At 43.0% G+C, this 18,716-nt stretch overlaps 1 protein-coding gene across 1 annotated transcript in view; it reads left to right on the forward strand.

The window, feature by feature from the left end:
• The window catches only part of TRMU (tRNA mitochondrial 2-thiouridylase), a 54,337-nt gene extending 53,626 nt beyond the window's left edge, over positions 1 to 711 (forward strand). The window contains exon 11 of the mRNA XM_040343631.1: positions 248 to 711. Coding sequence (XP_040199565.1) covers positions 248 to 406 — 159 coding nt within the window. The 3' untranslated portion in view covers positions 407 to 711. The remainder of the gene's footprint in view (positions 1 to 247) is intronic.
• The last annotated feature ends 18,005 nt before the right edge of the window (positions 712 to 18,716 follow it).

The following is an 18,716-nucleotide window of genomic DNA, read 5'->3' on the forward strand; positions in this document are numbered from 1 at the left end:
AAAGCTTGACATGGTGGGTAGTTAACCCATTACTAACTCCATGTTTTTCTATGGAAGGTATCTTTTTGCAGAACATATGCAAGTCACAACAGTTTTAGAGTCAAGAATGTAAGGGTGCCAGATTTGTACAAGACTTTCATGATTCAGAATATCATGAAGTCATCTTTGAGAATTCTAAAAGTGTTCTTTTTGTTTACTTTGCAAGTTTTCAATTTTATAACTCCTGTTTATGTTGCTTGCATGCCAGTTTGCGGTCTTCTACAAAGAAGAAGAATGTCTTGGAAGTGGGAAGATTCTGAGACTGGGGCCTTCATTGTACATCTTACAACAGTGCAAAGAGAGACTAAAATCTGGGGTGGCAAACCTGCCCGAAGACTTTTTTAAAGATCTGGAGCCACTAACCTGACTGCTGCAATTGCCCCAGCTAATTGAAAGTGTTTAGTGAAACGTGAGCCAGAAAATGATGACAGAGTGAAAGCACGCTGTCTCTAGCTTAATTAAGGGACAAGTTCTGACAGACTCTGACTGGCATCCTACCTCTGAGGCCTTTTTATAAACAATAATCGATTGTTTTCTACAGACAATATGCAAGTCTTTTATATTGAAGAGAAGATTACATTTTTACTACTTTTTTTATTTTATTTTAACTTGAACAAACCTGAGAAGGTCCTGGGCATTTGGTGCAATATAAATGTGGTTTTACAATACTGACTATGTTTGTTTTTCTTTATGTGGGTATGTTTTTCAGCATTCAGGCTGCAAGGTTGACTTCTTAAAGCGGATCTCCACCGAAAAAAAAATATTAAAAGCCAGCAGCTACAAATACTGCAGCTGCTGACTTTTAATATTAGGGCACTTACCTGTCCTGGAGTCCAGCGCCGTCGGCAGCAGAGGACGAGCGATCGCTCGTTACACTGCTGCCCCCACTGCCATCCTCGGTGAGGGAACCAGGTAAGTAAAACATTGCGGCTTCACTGCCCGATTCCCTACCGGGGGGGGGGGGATCTGAGGTCCTGCCTGCAGTCTACCTGCAGACTGTGTGGCTGGAAGTGGGTGCAAATACCTGTCTTTAGACAGGTATCTGCATCCCCCCTCCCCCCTGAAAGGTGTCAAATGTGACACCGGAGGGGGGACTGTTCCGATGAGCGGAAGTTCCACTTTTGGGTGGAGCTCCGCTTTAACCACTTGCTTACTGGACACTTAAAGGGTCACTAAAGGAATTTTTTTTAAGCTAAATAGCTTCCTTTACCTTACGGCAGTCCTGGTTTCATGTCCTCCTGTTCGTTTTTGCTCTGATGTTGCTGTAATTCTGCTCTGTTCTGGACACTTCCTGGTTGTCTGTTTCCTTTGGACCACAGTACTGGGAGTTTCTAGTTTCGTTTCCAAACCCTCACTTCTCTATGGCTCTATACAGCACAGAGGCAGCATAACATGCGAAAACGAAACTGAAACTAAAGGTACATTTTATGTTTTTAATCGTTTTTTTAAAAGGAATCCGTTAACTATTATGTCTCTGTACCCTGTAAACAGTCATTTGAGCAAAAAAATGTTTTCCTTTACAACTCCTTTAAACCCTCTTCCTGCCCAGAACAATTTTCAGCACTCACACTTTGACAATTGCACGGTCATGCAACACTGTACCCAAATACATTTTTTTATCATTTTCTTTTCACACAAATGGAGCTTTCTTTTGGTGGTATTTAATCACTGTCTTTCATTATTTTTTTTTATTTTTTTGCAAAAAAAGACCAAATTTTTTAAATTGTTATAAATTTAGAGAAACCGGTAATTTTTCTCCATTGATGTGTGCTGATAGGCTGCACTAATAGGTGACAGCGTACCCAGGATGGTGGGGGCAGGTCCGCACTCCTTCCCTTCTTGCTGACCCAGAAAGACGTGTAAAATGTTACTTCCGTGTCCCTTTCCCCAGCCTGTATGGCAGGTGAGACCTCAGACACCCCTGGCAGGGCTGGTGCAAGGTTTTTTGACACCCTAGGTGAAACCTAATTTTGCTGCTCCACCCCCTTTGCCCCCACCCTCTTATGTTTTGCCCATGTATACCTCACCGTTTTAATGACTGTTACTATTTTGCATGCAACACTTTGCTAGACCTGCAAATGCAGCCTCACCAGTGCCCATCAAATGCAGCCTCACCAGCACCCATAAAGCCTCACTGGGGTGGGGGCTTAGTAGTGTCATTATACTCTAATATCTATACACTTTTTTTTTTTTTTTTTTTTTTTTTTTTTTTTTTTTTACAAATTGCATGCTTCGAAGGCACCTGTGCACAAAAAATGTTGACTGTGATGCATCTGTTAAATATCTCCACACACCAGAGTGAGAGCAAGATTTTGAGCACCAGAGCTCATGGGTACTTCTAAACCAGGGGTCTCAAATTAGTGGACCTCCAGCTATTTGCGAAAACTACAAGTCCCATGAGGCATTGCAAGGATGCCTGTGGGAACCATGCTTGTAACTGTCAGAGGCATGATGGCACTTGTAGTTTTGCAACAGCTGGTGGGCTGCCAGTTTGAGACTGCTGCTGCTCTAAACTGATGACCTGTAGGGGCTTTTAAAGTGTCGTCAAAGGTAGGGAAAATATAAGATACTGAAGTTTTGTTGCCATTTCACGGGTGTACACAATTGTAAGGTTTTAATTTGTGAAACCTCATCTTGTATATTTTGGGTAATTTATTGAGTATGTGTGCCCTAAAATTAACTTTAGTGCAGGACATTTTGTGTTTCCTAGACCTTTTGTGTTTAATATCCTGTAACATCCAAAATTAGAACTACCAATATTGTATTCTCTAGGGTGTCTTCTTCTAGAAAATATATGCTAGCAGTGAAAGGGTTAACTCAAACTATGTGGGAACTGCCATTGCTTGACCTCCTTTTAAGAATACTAGTTGCCTGGCTGCCTCTGACTTTAAATGCTTGAGTCGCTGCTCTGAAACAAGCATGTCAATTTAGAATGTCGGACCACCTGACTTGCATACTAGTTACAGGTTGGTGCCTAGGGTGTAAGTGAATTTACAAGTATAGGAATAGAGAAGCTTTCATTGCTGACCTACAACATGCATGCAGTATGAAATCTCTGAGCCCTTGTCCTTCTTATTGGTTCCCAGGTTTTATATTTCTACATTTTACAGGTTTCCCTTAATCATACCTTGTACTTTTGTAGTACAAGCAGCAAAAGTAATTCCTAATCTATCATACATCAATCATTGTTCACCACCCCATCCACAGTTTTGGCATCTATAAAGAACATAAGACCTGTCTTGCCCTAACCAGTAACATTAGATTTTGCCCACTTCGGACTTAAATAATGAGTGGTACACTAATGTTGCATAATCTAATGGTAACTGTACATTATATAGACATGCAAATTCCTAATCATTGTCTAATTTATAAAGAAGAGCAGATTGCATTTGGAAACCATACACACAGCAAGGATTAAAAAAAAAAAAAAAAAAATTCCATGACCTGTCTAGAAACTTTGAGAGATAAACAGAATAGGGAAAGTGTTGTGTGAGTAAAAAAAAAAAAACTTCCATGTACTTTCCTACTTGAACTACTTAACAACCGATAACTCTGGGAGGGAGTACTATGATCTTTCTCCCGCGTGCCCCCTGGATCACAGTAAAGGGCCAGTGACAGCGGCCCTTTACCATGTGAGTATCAAATGACAGAGCGATCACTTGTAAACATGCCGGTGCATGCCTGGCTTAGCTCTTCCCCTCTCTGTATCGATCTGTACAGTGTAAGGGGGAGAGATCGGTTACAGCAGCGCTGTGGGCTGGATCTTTAGTGCCAACAGCGCTGCTCTGTGACAATTCCTGCATCCATACTCGGCCATCCTGATCCATGCTCAGTCATCCCCATCCATACTCGGCCATCCTGATCCATGCTCAGTTTTCCCTTCCATACTCATTCATTCTCAGCCATTTCCATCCATACTCCTTCATAATCAGTGATCCTGATCCATGCCACATCAGTTCTCATCTATGTCACATCGATGCCACTACTACAGTGCCTTACAAAAGTGTAAGAGTTAGAACTAGATTTGAAATCGATGCCCCTAGAACACCTGATGGTGCTTCCTGCATGTTTGGCCTGTGTATGTGGCCAGGCTGCGGAAAAGTCTCACGCATGTGGTATCCCCATACTTTTGGGGTGTCATTTTTTTCTATGTACAAGCTATGTGTTAAAAATATTGTATAAATGGACAACTTGGGGGGGGGGGGGGGGGGGGAATGCGTTTTCATTTTCTTTCCACACTTTCCAAAAACTTGTGGAAAAAAATGTTCAAAAGACTCAATATGCCTCGTAGATTATAAGTTGGGGTGTTTTTCTTTCTAAAATGGGGTCATTTATTGGGCGTTTCCATTGTCCTAGTGCTCCAGGGCCTTCAAAGTGCAAGAGGTAGTCAAGAAATGATATGTGTATTTTATGTCCCTGGAACTCCTGATGGTGCTCCCTGCATGTTGGGCCTCTGTATGTGGTCTGGCTGTGTAAAAGTCTCAGGCCTCGTACACACGACAGAGTTTCTCGGCAGAATTCGGCGAGAAACTCGGTCAGAGCCGGATTCTGCCGAGAAACTCTGTCTGTTCACTTTTGGCCCGATGGAGCCGCCGAGGAACTCGTCGAGAAAATAGAGAACATGTTCTATTTTCTCGTTGTTCTATGGGAGAAGGCGGCCCGCCGAGCTCTTCGGCGGCTTCATCCCTGAACTCGACGTGTTTGACACGTCGAGTTCCTCGGCCGTGTGTACGAGGCCTCACACATGTTGTATCGTCATACTCGAGAAGGAGTAGAATGTGTTTTGCGGTGTAGTTTGTGGTATGCATATTCTGTGTGTGAGATATAACCTGTTAATATGACAATTGTGTGGGGGAGAAAAAAGAAAAAAAAAATCTTAATTTTGCAAAGAATTGTGGGAAAAAATTACAACTTCAAAAAACTCACCATGCCTCTTACTCAATACCTTGGAATGTCTACTTTCCAAAAAAGGGTCATTTGTGGGGTATTTGTACTGTCTTGGATTGTTGGGGTATCAAGAAATAAAATATGCTGTCAGTACATCAGATGTGATACATTTTCAGTGTTTGGTACCATAGCTAGTGTGTATATGTATGTATGTGTGTATATATGTATATGTATATATATATATATATATATATATATACAATTTTTTTTTTTTGCACTATAAACCAAAGAGCGACAATTTAGAAGAAAAATTATATATTTTTTTTTTTACTATAATAAATATCCCACAAAAATCTAGAAAAAAATTACTTTTTTTTCCCCACAGTTTAGACTGATACGTACATATTTTTGGTAAAAAAAAATCGCAATAAGCGTTTATTGATTTGGTTTGCGCAAAAGTTATAGCGTCTACAAAATAGGGGAATGTTTTTCTTATCATTTTTATATATATATTTTTTTGACTAGTTACTGTATGGTGGCAATGAGCGTGTGTTTTTTTTTTTTTTTTTTTTTTTTATCAGGACTGCAACATTATGGCGGACACTTTTGACACCATTTTGGGACCATTGTAATTTTTACAGCAATCAGTGCTATAAAATGCACTGGCAGTGAAGGGGTTAAGTGTTCCCTAGGAAGTGATTCTTACTGTTGGTGGGGTGTGGCTACACGGGAAACGGCCATCAGTGATGGTGTCACTAGGCAGAATAGGGCAATGCCTTGTTTACAAAGGCATTCCCCTGTCCTGCTCTTGCCGACAGCAATCGCAGGACTCCCGGGAACATCAAGTTCCCAGAACCCACGGCCGCACTAGCGAGGCATGTGGACAAAAGATGGAAAAACTTCTTTCTCCATCTGAATTACTGGGGCTCAGTCTTGTGACAGTGGCTTACTTCCTGCTCTACCAATGGGGAATCTGGTTTGACACAGATGTCATGAAACGGTGTGAAAGTTGGTGTGGAGGCCTGAAATGGATGGGGGGTTGGGGGCACCTTGCTATTATTTTATTTATTTATTTTCATTGCCAGCCGATGAGTCCTCTTTTGCTAAGGACGCGGCTCCCCCTCAGCTATTCTCCACACAGAATTCAAATCGGTTGATCAAAATTAATATAAAAAAAAACAGCATGGGTTCACCCCCAAAAAACAGGGGGGGGGGGGGTGGGACGAGTGTAAAAAGTAAATAAACTCTACACATTTATTTAAAAAAGTCAATCATGCCGCTGCCACCACTGACCTGGAACAAAAATGGTCCAGACAAAGGCTCCCGCTGTTTGACATCTTTTAAATGTCGTGGTTGTGGGGAAGAGGCCCTTGTCCCCATAAAGCAACCCCCCCCCCCCCCCCCCATGTGGAGGGTATGTTGCCTGGTGTGGTTCAGGAAGGTGCTCACAACCACTCCCCCTGTGGCCCTCAAGTCGCATGAAATTTGGACCAAAGTAGTGAAGGAACTACTTTAAAGTTGTGACTTTAAGTGGCACAGATATGAACAGTACTCATTGTGGAACATTGGGAGAGACACTGGGGCTTTATAGTCCATAAGTGAAGGGACTTGGGGGGGAGAGACTATTACTCTGTTGCAATGCTCTGGAAGCTCCAATGAAAACAATTTAATAAATGCATTTCTTAAAAATTAGGGTGCATTTGGATATGCACCATGGCTCAAGCTAAGAGGTCGGCTGCAGACTCTAAAGCCCGCCAAGAGAGCCGGCACGGAATAGAATACACACAGCAAGAAGAGGGGCCCCCAGAGACGATCTGTGCCTGGGCTGCGGGCAAATGGTCCTTACAGGAAAAATGCTTTGTAGAACTTGCCTGCTGGGAGCATCAGCAGAGAAGGAAGCGGAGACGGCTGATATGGCTCGGCTAATCAGACAGACTGTCATAGAGTCCCTACAGCAGGGATATGCAATTAGTGGACCTCCAGTTGTTGCAAAACTACAAGTCCCATCATGCCTCTGCCTCTGGGTGTCATGCTTGTGGCTGTCTGAGTCTTGCTATGCCTCATGGGACTTGTAGTTCTGCAACAGCTGGAGGTCCGCTAATTGCATATCCCTGCCCTACAGGGTTTATCGGCCACAATCGGTCAACCTGACGGAGGCCCAACCTTGGGCCAGGGAACAAGCATAAGAGAACCATCCCTAAGGTCTAGTTTGGGAGAAGACTCCCAGGAGGATGACAACCTAGTTCTAGGATTTAGCTTTTCCCTACTACAGCCTCTGGTGAAGGCTGTGAGGGAGGCACTCGAGTGGGATGAAGAGGTGGTACCTGTCTGTGTGAGGTCTGGGAAATTACTTTTTTTTTTCTCTTCTTTCTTTTAACTTTACATTTCTGCAGTGTATTGAAATGGAGTCTTCAGGTAAGTGCCAATCCTTTTGCAGAAAAATGTTTACAGTATGCATTTTCCCCACAGCGTATTGCTCAGCACCCAGGGATGTAACCACCTATTGCTCCTATAATTCATAAAGTGTGCAACTAGACACTAATTCAACAACTAGCATATACAGTGCTCTTATCTTGGTAATATCAGATACACGAAACAGAGAATAAGTAGCAATCTTTTTGAGCCTGGCTAGAGAGGCTACAACACATTCCTATGCCTTGACAGTCAGGCAGAGGACACCAGTCCCCCCTTTTCCTGATCTTGGCTCCTTACTGTTGATGGAATAATTTGTAAAATCAAGATTAAAAAAAAAAACATGCTGCCTTCATGTTTCTTTGCATAACTGCATGCCAAGAGCACATAACTTTTAGCTATGAACATGCTCTCAGTTATGCTGCACTCTACTAACTTTCTGTTATGCTAATTCCACGATCAAGTTACCATTGCTCCATAACAGTGGCAACATATTCTCCCCCCCCCCCCCCTTGTTTTTCTTCTTTCTAGGATAATCGCAGTTTCTCAAATCGCCTTTCAGGACAACCTTGGAGAGAGCGTCTTTTCCAGAAAACACATGCAGCCTTTTAATCCCTGCTTTTCCACCATGGCTTCAGTTATTGTGTTTCCTCCGCCATCGCGGAAATGCATGCTGGAACCAGGGAGCTGCGCTCTCTTCAAGGTTGGAGGGTACAGGCTTACCTTTTTTTCTTAGTGACCATCCCAGCCCCCCTCCCCCACCTCAAGCGGGTGGTGTTCTGGAGTCCCCAGTCTCTCCAGCTCAAGGGATACAAAGGACCCACAAGAGGTGCGGCGTCTGTGTACCCAGGTTCTGCAGGCATGGCTCTGGTGGCTGTGTGGGTGCTGCTGTTCAGCGGTGTGTTCCGCATGTTGGTTTCGGACCAGTCAGGCCCAGGTAAGAGGGGTACAGTGGTGTCAATATTCTGATCCTTATGGGCTTATGTTTGGCTGTTTTTGTTTGGATCCCTCCTGCAAGGAGCCTATGGCTGCTTGGTCAAAGGTTTACTTCTTTCTGACCCTGCAGTATGGAGGGGGTGGTTGCTATTGGTTACACTGCTATAACATTTTTCTTTTCGTCTGGTGGTGGTTTAAATGCACTAAGGGTGGAATTGTGTCAGGGAACTTAGGTGAGTTTAATGTTTTTCTTATTTCAGGAAAAAATGTTAGGAAAAGCTAAGCATTTAAACCCACCAAGCCAAAGGAAATGTCCCTCCTGCAAGATCTGTTTGAGGGACTCATGGCAGAAGGTAATGTGCAGGTCCTGCATTAAAGAACTGATTGAAGAAGAAACCTTACTGGTTCCGAGTCCAGCAGTACAGGCTGAACCCCAGCAGCCACCATCCAGCCCGAGAGCATCCACCTCTAGACCAGCAGAGGTTATGGATTGAGGAGACAAGGTTAAGTACTCTTCCCTCTCTCAGGTCCTCAGACGAAGAGGAAGATGATAGCGGAGCCTCCAGATACAAACTGTGCTTGGAGGAAGTGGAAGACTTGCTGTAAGTAATTTACGCTACACTTGATATTCAGGAGGAAAAAGTACAATTATCTGTCCATGATAAGATGTACCAGGGTTTGGATGACTCTAAGCATAGAGTGTTCCCAGTCCATAGAGTTATATCAGATCTATTCTGCGGTTAGTCCGATTTAGACAAATCTTTCGATTTCAATTTGATCAACCATGGCAGTGTTGGGACTTCTCACTGCTTCGATCCCAGCTGTGCAGTGGGCCAGATTGCATTCCAGACCCCTCCAGATGAACATCTTGCAAGTTTGGTCGCACCAGGAGTCTCTAGAATAGCATTTCAAGCTAACTTCAAGTAAAACGGGCACTCTGGTGGATGGATCCAACCAATCTGACAAAAGGTCTTTCCTCTAGACCAGGGATCTGTAATTAGTGGACCTCCAGCTGTTGTAAAACTACAGTCCCATCATGCCTCTGCCTCTGGGTGTCATGCTTGTGGCTGTCAGAGTCTTGCTATGACTCATGGGACTTGTAGTTCTGCAACAGCTGGAGGTCCGCTAATTGCTTATCCCTGCTCTAGACCAACGTCTAACAGATGCAAGTTCTTGGGGTTGGGGAGCACACCTGGATGGTCAAACTGCACAAGGGACTTGGTCCAAAGCAGAAGCAAGAAAATCATCAAACTGGCGGGAACTAAAAGCCATCTTTCTGGGTCTCCTTGCTTTTCAACAAGCGATAAAGGGACATGTACAGGTTCTTTTGGACAACACGATCACAGTAGTTTACATGCTTGAGCAAGGGGGAACCAGGAGCAGTGACCTCCTGGAACTAGCCAGTCAACTATTCCTGGGCGGAGTTAAATGTGACCTCTATCAGCAGTCCATCTAAAGGGATCCCAAAATCTGCTAGCAGATGAAGTGTGGTAGAGGCAGAGTAGAGTGGAGTGGAGTCTGAACCAAGAGGTTTTTCTGATGATCTCCAAAACATGGGGGCAACCTCAAGTAGACCTGTTTGCCAGCCAGCAAAATTCAAAGGTTTGGAGCCTCTCTCTCACACCAAGGGGACTAGGCTGTAGGCATAGACGCTCTAGCACACCCATGGCATTACCAGCTGTTACTCCTCCTCCCCCCTTTCCATTGTTACCTTTGGTCCTAAGGAAGTTCAAGAAAGAGAACGCCAAAATGATCCTGGTCACTCCCTTTTGCCCAAAAAGGTCTTGGTTTGCGACACTTCTAAATCTGGCCGCAAAGCCTCCATGGCAACTGCCGTCCAAGAAGGACCTATCAGGCTCTTTGAACCTTCTGGAAGCAGACTGATTACACCTAACTGCTTGGTTTCTGAGGAAGTCCTCCTAAAAGCCAAAGGACTGTCCGATTAAACTAGTAAAGACCCTATTCTCTAGTAGAAAGAAGTTAACTAGGGCCATTTACCTAAAGGTTTGGAGGAAATTTAATTATTGGTGTACGTCCAAAAGCTTAAAAGTCAAGAGTGTAATATCAGTCTTAGAATTTCTCCATAAAGGAATAGAAAAAGGACTGGGAGCCAGCACCCTGAAAAACTTAGGTGGCGACTCTATCGGTTCATTTTAAAAATCTCTGTCCAGAGAAACTTTAATTTCAAGATTTTTTAGGGCACTCACACAGAATAGGCCGTAACCCTCTTAAAGCGGAGCTCCACCCTAAAGTGGAACTTCCACTCATCGGAACCGCCCTCTGGTGTCACATTTGACACCTTTCAGGGGGGTGCAGATACCTGTCTAAGACGGGTTTATTATCCCCTTGACTCCGGGGGTATGTTTGAAAAGGCAAACTTATTAGGGTACCCCGATTTAGAATCAATGGAAGAGCCCCGTCCGAGATTGAGGCAGACCCTGTATCCAACCAGGTCCTTGAGTTTGTGGAGGGCCTTGACTAGTATTATATTGTTGACCATGTCCATAGGGGTGAGAGGAAGGGGCGATTACCATTATTTCTTCCAAAATTACCATAATTGGGATAGACCCCCTGGCAGAGGAACGAACCTGACCCATGTTTGAAAGAGTGCGATTGGACTGTCCCCCCTTCTGGCCTCCCTATCGGTTGGCTCACAACCTGAGGGGTGGTGTCCATGGCAGAATTCACAACAGCTGTTTTTTCAGCCAGGAGTTTTCGGCCATTCCAAAACTGTTTTGGATTGATAATCTCCAATATCTCAGCTATATTTTTTTCTTTTACATTTTTTTACTCTCCCTTTTCTCTTTTTAAGTAGTTTGAGCAATTTCTTGGATCTCTACATACTCTCCACTGGTTATAAAAAGGGAATTATTTTCTCTTTGAAGCCTTTAATCTCATCGTCTAATCTCCCCAATTTACCAAATTTCCTCTCAACCAGAAATTTCAAAAAGCTGACTCTAGCTCCATTAATATACTTGTACCACTCCTGAAGTTCAACCTCTCCTCTCTGGGGGGGGGGGGGGGGGGACACCTCCAATCTTAGCCTGCGAGGTACCATATGGTTTTTGATATAAGTCTCAAGGAAGGCGATGTCCCATTGAGTATGGGTTTCGAAAATAGTGAGGTTTTTAAGCCTCAAACAAACCACCCAGGTCTCCATCGCCTTATAAAATTTAGCACCTGAGCCAGCACCACATTCCTCCTTTTTTCCTCCAAACAGTGATAGCAGGAGTAATCAGTGCCTAACTTGCTGGGGTAATCCCCTGTCTGCTTGGATGCAGTCCCAACTGAGTGCTTCTAAATGGAGCAGGGTTCAGGAACCCCACTGCTGGTATTCGGGGTCTTTGTTGTAAGGCTGGGTAAATCCTGGCTGTGTGGAGGGTTGGCATGGCTTTTCCATCGCAAAAGGAACAAGGATCCTGGCTTCAGAGTTGCTGGAATGCACGCCCTGACAGCTTTACTACAGTCTTCTTCCTGATCTGTATGGATTGCCATTGGACTAGGCTGAGTCACGTGACTACAGATCAACCTAAGACCGAAGCTGCTAAGATGTCAGGTCAGCTGTTTGCTCTCTGCATGGACGTTGTGGTGTTCCGCACTGCCACCTGCTGCCCAAGTTTGGTGCTGTGGCCAGAAGGTATTTTGCTGCATGTAATTGCTTCTGAATGCCTGGAAGGGGTTTTGTCTTAGCATTTAGCATGACGTTAACCTGACTTTTATTACAAAATGCCAAATCAGAAGCCAACCCCTCCAAAAGACCAGCATATGCGAAGAAGGTATGGTGGTTGCTCAATTATCTTCTTGATTACTGTGGATAGAGACTTTTTATTTGCCCTATCTTTGCCCCAATTATTATTACCATATGGTTTTCATTTGATTTATGTATATGGTATATTTAGGATATATCACATGATGATTTTCACAATTTATTATCATCATATATTCTGTCATTAGTATTTAGTTTACGATTGGAGGTGAATTATTTACCATTTCATTATTTTTGACCATGTATTTATGATTACACAATTAGGTGTTCACTTCTCAGGTTCACACTATCAATTTTATTAGTGCAGCTTCCTTTTTTACGTGTTCTGTTGGTGTATATAACTTTGAGTTGCAGCTCATTGTTTAGTTTTTAGTTTAGTTGCAGTTTTTTCTTTTTTTTCCATTTCTGTCACATTATACTTTTTGTTGCTGCTATTTTTAATAACATCACGTGTTTTTCTGTTTAACATATATATTTATTTAATTTCCACCTTCATGGATATCTTTTGACTTTAGAGCTACTAGAGTAGTTAACACTGAAGGTGTCCGAGTCTTTCAAGGAAGGCGATGGAGACCTGGGAGACCCTCAATGGGACATCGCCTTCCTTGACTTATATCAAAAACCATATGGTACCTCGCAGGCTAAGATTGGAGGTGTCCCCCCCCCCCCCCCAGAGAGGAGAGGTTGAACTTCAGGAGTGGTACAAGTATATTAATGGAGCTAGAGTCAGCTTTTTGAAATTTCTGGTTGAGAGGAAATTTGGTAAATTGGGGAGATTAGACGATGAGATTAAAGGCTTCAAAGAGAAAATAATTCCCTTTTTATAACCAGTGGAGAGTATGTAGAGATCCAAGAAATTGCTCAAACTACTTAAAAAGAGAAGGGAGAGTAAAAAAATGTAAAAGAAAAAAATATAGCTGAGATATTGGAGATTATCAATCCAAAACAGTTTTGGAATGGCCAAAAACTCCTGGCTGAAAAAACAGCTGTTGTGAATTCTGCCATGGACACCACCCCTCAGGTTGTGAGCCAACCGATAGGGAGGCCAGAAGGGGGGACAGTCCAATCGCACTCTTTCAAACATGGGTCAGGTTCGTTCCTCTGCCAGGGGGTCTATCCCAATTATGGTAATTTTGGAAGAAATAATGGTAATCGCCCCTTCCTCTCACCCCTATGGACATGGTCAACAATATAATACTAGTCAAGGCCCTCCACAAACTCAAGGACCTGGTTGGATACAGGGTCTGCCTCAATCTCGGACGGGGCTCTTCCATTGATTCTAAATCGGGGTACCCTAATAAGTTTGCCTTTTCAAACATACCCCCGGAGTCAAGGGGATAATAAACCCTATAATGACAATCAAGTAGTGCACTATGACGTCAATTACGAATCCGACTACAACATTTCTACCCAGAATAGTTTTTTCCCATTGAGGGATATGGGAGGTCCCAACAAGGGTTTTCATCAGCCTACAACCAACGTTGGAGACAATAGGGGCTCTCATTTAGGTAACTATCGAGATTCTAGCCACCGTGAGGGGGAGGCGCACTCAGTACAAAAAGAAAAAGGATGCAACAGGAGCGGGCATTTTCAATTTGAGTGTGCAGACCCTGTAAGATCCGGAAATGAGTTTCAGGTAAAGGTCTGAAGTTTGCTCCGCCTCAAAATCTGAGTAAATTTCAGACCCATTGAAGGTATTTAGAGATCTAGCCTTAAAAGATCTAGACAAGATGCAAATTAAACTTGCAAGAAATAAGAAAGACATTGATTTGGGTATTGACTCCCTTTGTGCCAATAAGAACTTTATCTGCCTGTCAGATAAACACAACATGTCATTACCCTCCTGTCAGATAGAAAACTCTGAGAGAGGATGTGGTTGATGACGGCTAATGCACTTCCCTTTATACTGTGATACCCCACCATTTAGGTTTTGATGCTGTAGCACTTTACTTACAGAGAGACTAATCTACCTCAGGGACAGATTGCCTTTATCATGGCGTTATTGGAGTATGCTGCAACCCATAACTTCTTTTGGTTTGATAGGAAAATAAAATTGCCAAGATAGAGGTGTCACCATGAGGGCTAAACATGCCCCCAGTTTGGCAAACCGCTTCATGCCCAAGTGGGAGGAGGATGTCATCTATGCCCAGCCAAGACCCCGTGTGGCATTGTGGGCTTGTTGTATAGATGACATCCTCCTCCTATGGGATGGCACTGAGACTGACCTCTCAGACTTTATACGTTCATTGAACGATAACAACAGAGGGATCCATCTCAACTTTGAGGCTAGTCGTAAGAAAATACATATTTTTTTTTAGATTTCACAATTTCTGGGGACAGTTTTGTCACATCAACTTTTTTTTAAACCCAGTGACAGAAATTCTTTCATTCCAAATGATAGTTGCCATCATGCCTCTTGGCTAATATCTGTGCCTAAAAGTCAGTACATGAGATTAAAGCGCAACTATACCGATCAAGTCTTTTTAGCACAGGCGCACATTCTCACGCAGAGATTTGTGGACAAAGGCTATTTCCTTGAGTCTCTCACAAATACCTTGGATCAGGTTAAGGGTATAGATGGAGTTGACCATTTAAATGAGAGGACACAGAACTTGGAGAATAATAATGCCTTCAGAAATCCTTTTATTACAAATTTCTCGTGTCAACATTCGCACATTAAACACTTAATGAGGAGACATTGGCACATTCTGAAGAATACATACAGCAAGGTACAGCGCTAAAACAAATAAACCGTGACAAACCTAATAAGTGAACATGGGTATAATATACAAGCAGGCTACATAATATAGCCTGCTTGGATTGGCAAAGGTTATTACTCCAATCCGAGCAGGCTTAGCATGCTCTGTCATCAACAGAGTGCATCGGGATTAGCTGAGCGGTGCATATACAGAATACATGCAGCCATACAGAGCACCCGGCGGCTATCGATCGAGCAGCTGCTTCACCCGGCGTATAAGACGACCCCTGGGTTTTTGGCTGTTTAATTCCGGAGTAAAAGGTCGTCTTATACGCCGGAAAATACGGTATGTATTAACCGCTTGCCGACCAGCCGTGCAGTTTTACGGTGGCAGGTCGGCTCTGCTGGGTGAGATCACGTAATATTACGTCATCTCGCTGAGCAGCCAATAGGGGCGCACGCGCCCCTCTCGCCCCCGCGATTGTTTGTTACAGAGCGAGAACCGGGAGCTGTGTGTGTAAACACACAGCTCCCGGTCCTGTCAGGGGGAGAAATGCCTGATTGTCTGTTCATACAATGTATGAACAGCGATCAGTTATTTCCCCAGATCAGTCCACCCCCCCCTTCAGTTAGAACACACCCAGGGACCATACTTAACCCCTTCCTCGCCCCCTAGTGTTAACACCTTCCCTGCCAGTGGCATTTCTATAGTAATCAATGTATTTTTATAGCACTGATCGCTATAAAAATGGCAATGGTCCCAAAAATGTGTCAAGTGACCATAATGTCGCAGTACCGATAAAAATTGCTGATCGCCGCCATTACTAGTAAAAAAATAATGATAAAAAATGCCATGAAACTATCCCCTATTTTGTAAACGCTATAACTTTTGCGCAAACCAATCAATAAACGCTTATTGCGATATTTTTCGTAAAAAAATAATGATAAAAAATGCCATGAAACTATCCCCTATTTTGTAAACGCTATAACTTTTGCGCAAACCAATCAATAAACGCTTATTGCGATATTTTTCGTAAAAAAATAATGATAAAAAATGCCATGAAACTATCCCCTATTTTGTAAACGCTATGACTTTTGCGCAAACCAATCAATAAACGCTTATTGCGATATTTTTCGTAAAAAAATGTAGAAGAATATGTATCGGCCTAAACTGAGGAAAAAAATAGTTTTTTTTATATTTTTGGGGGATATTTATTATAGCAAAAAGTAAAAAATATTCATTTTTTTTTTTTAAATTGTCGTTCTATTTTTGTTTATAGCGCAAAAACTAAAAACTGCAGAGTTGATCAAATAGCACCAAAAGAAAGCTCTATTTGTGGGGAAAAAAGGACGCCAATTTTGTTTGGGAGCCACGTCGCACGACCGCGCAATTGTCAGTTAAAGCGATGCAGTGCTGAATCGCAAAAAGTGGCCTGGTCTTTGACCAGCAATATGGTCCGGGGCTGAAGTGGTTAAGATGCATTCAAAGCAACTGGTTAAAAATTAATAAATAGTCCCACAATGGTGATTGAATCAATAAACCATAAAGAAATCCTTATAGTGTAAATCATAACGGTGCACAAAGTTGAATATTGTGAGAAAGGGATCTTCTACCACCAATAGAACACCCAAATAGTGGTATTGTAGTCTCCTTACCAAAGATAGACAGGGGTTTTAAAGTCTCCCAAAGGACTCACTGTAGATGGTTGGTAGGCTCAGGGTGGTTTCTTAGTGTCTCAAAAGATGGAAAACAAAAAGACTCCATAGCATAGTACTGCTTAACAAAGTTTAATCTGCCAAAAGTATTGCACTTACAGTGAAGCTGTTTAAAATTTGCGGTGGATATGGCATGAAGGGACATGGCGTCTCCTCGAGACTTCTCCTGTCTGCCAAGCTCCGTGTCAGTGTGACTCTGTGTAAAGAGGCGTGATGACGTATCAGCTGGCTACACCTACGCATTTCGTCATCGAAAGGACGTCGTCTGGGATAGGCTGCTAGCGTCCCTTCATGCCATATCCACCGCAAATTTTAAACGGCTTCACTGTAAGTGCAATACTTTTGGCAGATTAAACTTTGTTAAGCAGTACTATGCTATGGAGTCTTTTTGTTTTCCATCTTTTGAGGCATTAAGAAACCACCCTGAGCCTACCAACCATCTACAGTGAGTCCTTTGGGAGACTTTAAAACCCCTGTGCCTAGAGAGACTGCTGTGATAGCGGTCATCTATCTTTGGTAAGGAGACTACAATACCACTATTTGGGTGTTTTATTGGTGGAAGAAGATCCCTTTCTCGCAATATTCAACTTTGTGCACCGTTATGAATTACACTATAAGGATTTCTTTATGGTTTGATGATTCAATCACCATTGTGGGACTATTTATTCATTTTTAAGCATTTTTCTTTTTTCACCAGTTGCTTTGAATGCATCTAAATACATATGTATATTATACCTATGTTCACTTATTAGGTTTGTCACAGTTTATTTGTTTTAGCGTTGTACCTTGCTGTATTTATTGTGTAAAATTTGGTATTCTAATTTTTTGGTACTAGCAGCTGCACATCCCACCATCACTGTGAGGATTTTTCCATTCAATTTTTTTATTTTTACATTTTTCTAGCGCAGTGTTTTTTCCTTGTTTTTTTTTTTTTTTTTTTCTATTGACATTTTGAAGAATGACAGGATTCTAAATACCCTTCTGCCAGATAGACCCCAAATGGTCTGTCTTATGGGGTGCCCCTCAAAGAATAAATTGGCCACCAATGTCCTTAATCCCCCCCTTTGATTAAACCAACATTTTTTTTCTGAACTCACTGGTTATTACCAATGTAGAAAGTGCTAGGTTTGCTCTTGAATGGGTGTAAGACTAGGAGGACTACTTGCTTCAGGTCCAGCTGTACCTCCAAGAATTCTAACCACTTGACAACTGGGCACTTAAACCCCCTTAATAACCAGACCAATTTTCAGCTTTCGGTGCTCTCACATTTTGAATGACAATTACTCAGTCATACAACACTGTACCCAAATAAATTGTGTTTTTTTTTTTTTAATATGGCATGACAGGTCCTCTTTACAGTGAGATATAGGGTCAATAAAACCCCACATCTCACCTCTAGGCTGGGAAGCTTGAAATAATAAAAATAAAACGATCCTGGCTTCAATCGTAGCGGTGAGTCGGTAGAAGCACCGGGGGGGGGGTCCCTTCTCCCCTCCTGTGAGAGCGATTAAGAGGTGGAATAGCCACTATGATCGTTCTTATGGTGTAGAGAATCGCCGTCTGAAAAAGCTGATATCTGAATGATGCCTGTAGCTGCAGGCATCATTCAGATATCCCCGCACAAAGTCAAGGACGTCATATGACGCCCAGTGGGCGGGGAGTGGCTAAAACCCATTTTTATTTTTTTTAACACAAAGATGTCCATTTATACAATTTCTAACACATAGCATGTACATACCAAAAATGACACCCCAAAATAGATTCTCCTACTCCTGAGTATGGCGATACCACATGTGTGAGACTTCCACAGCCTGGCTACATACAGAGGCTGAGTGCACCCGAGTATGACTGGGTATCACCGAGTATTGGCAGAGTATTATACGGGTATGGCTGAGCATGGATGGCTGAATCTGTGACTGCAATTGTCACGGATCCAGCCCCCACAGCGCTGCTGCCATCCGCTCTCTCCCCCTCTCCACTCACACTGTACCAATCGGTACAGAGAGGGGAGGGAGGAACCAGCGTCATCAAATGACGCTGGTTTGTTTACAAGTGATCACTGTCATTTGACGGAGCGATCACGTGGTAAACAGCCGCTATCAGCGGCTATTTACCGCGATCTGTGATGCGCCCTCTGAACCTGGTGGTCACAGACACTCCTGTGTGCGCATCCCAGGCGGCGCACGGGAGCACGATTCTGGGAGGACATCCATAGACATCCTCCCAGAATTAACAAACCGCCCTGTAGACATCTTTTGTCTA

The sequence above is a fragment of the Rana temporaria genome, chromosome 3 (genome assembly GCF_905171775.1).
Source record: "Rana temporaria chromosome 3, aRanTem1.1, whole genome shotgun sequence".
NCBI classification, from domain to species: Eukaryota; Metazoa; Chordata; class Amphibia; order Anura; family Ranidae; genus Rana; species Rana temporaria.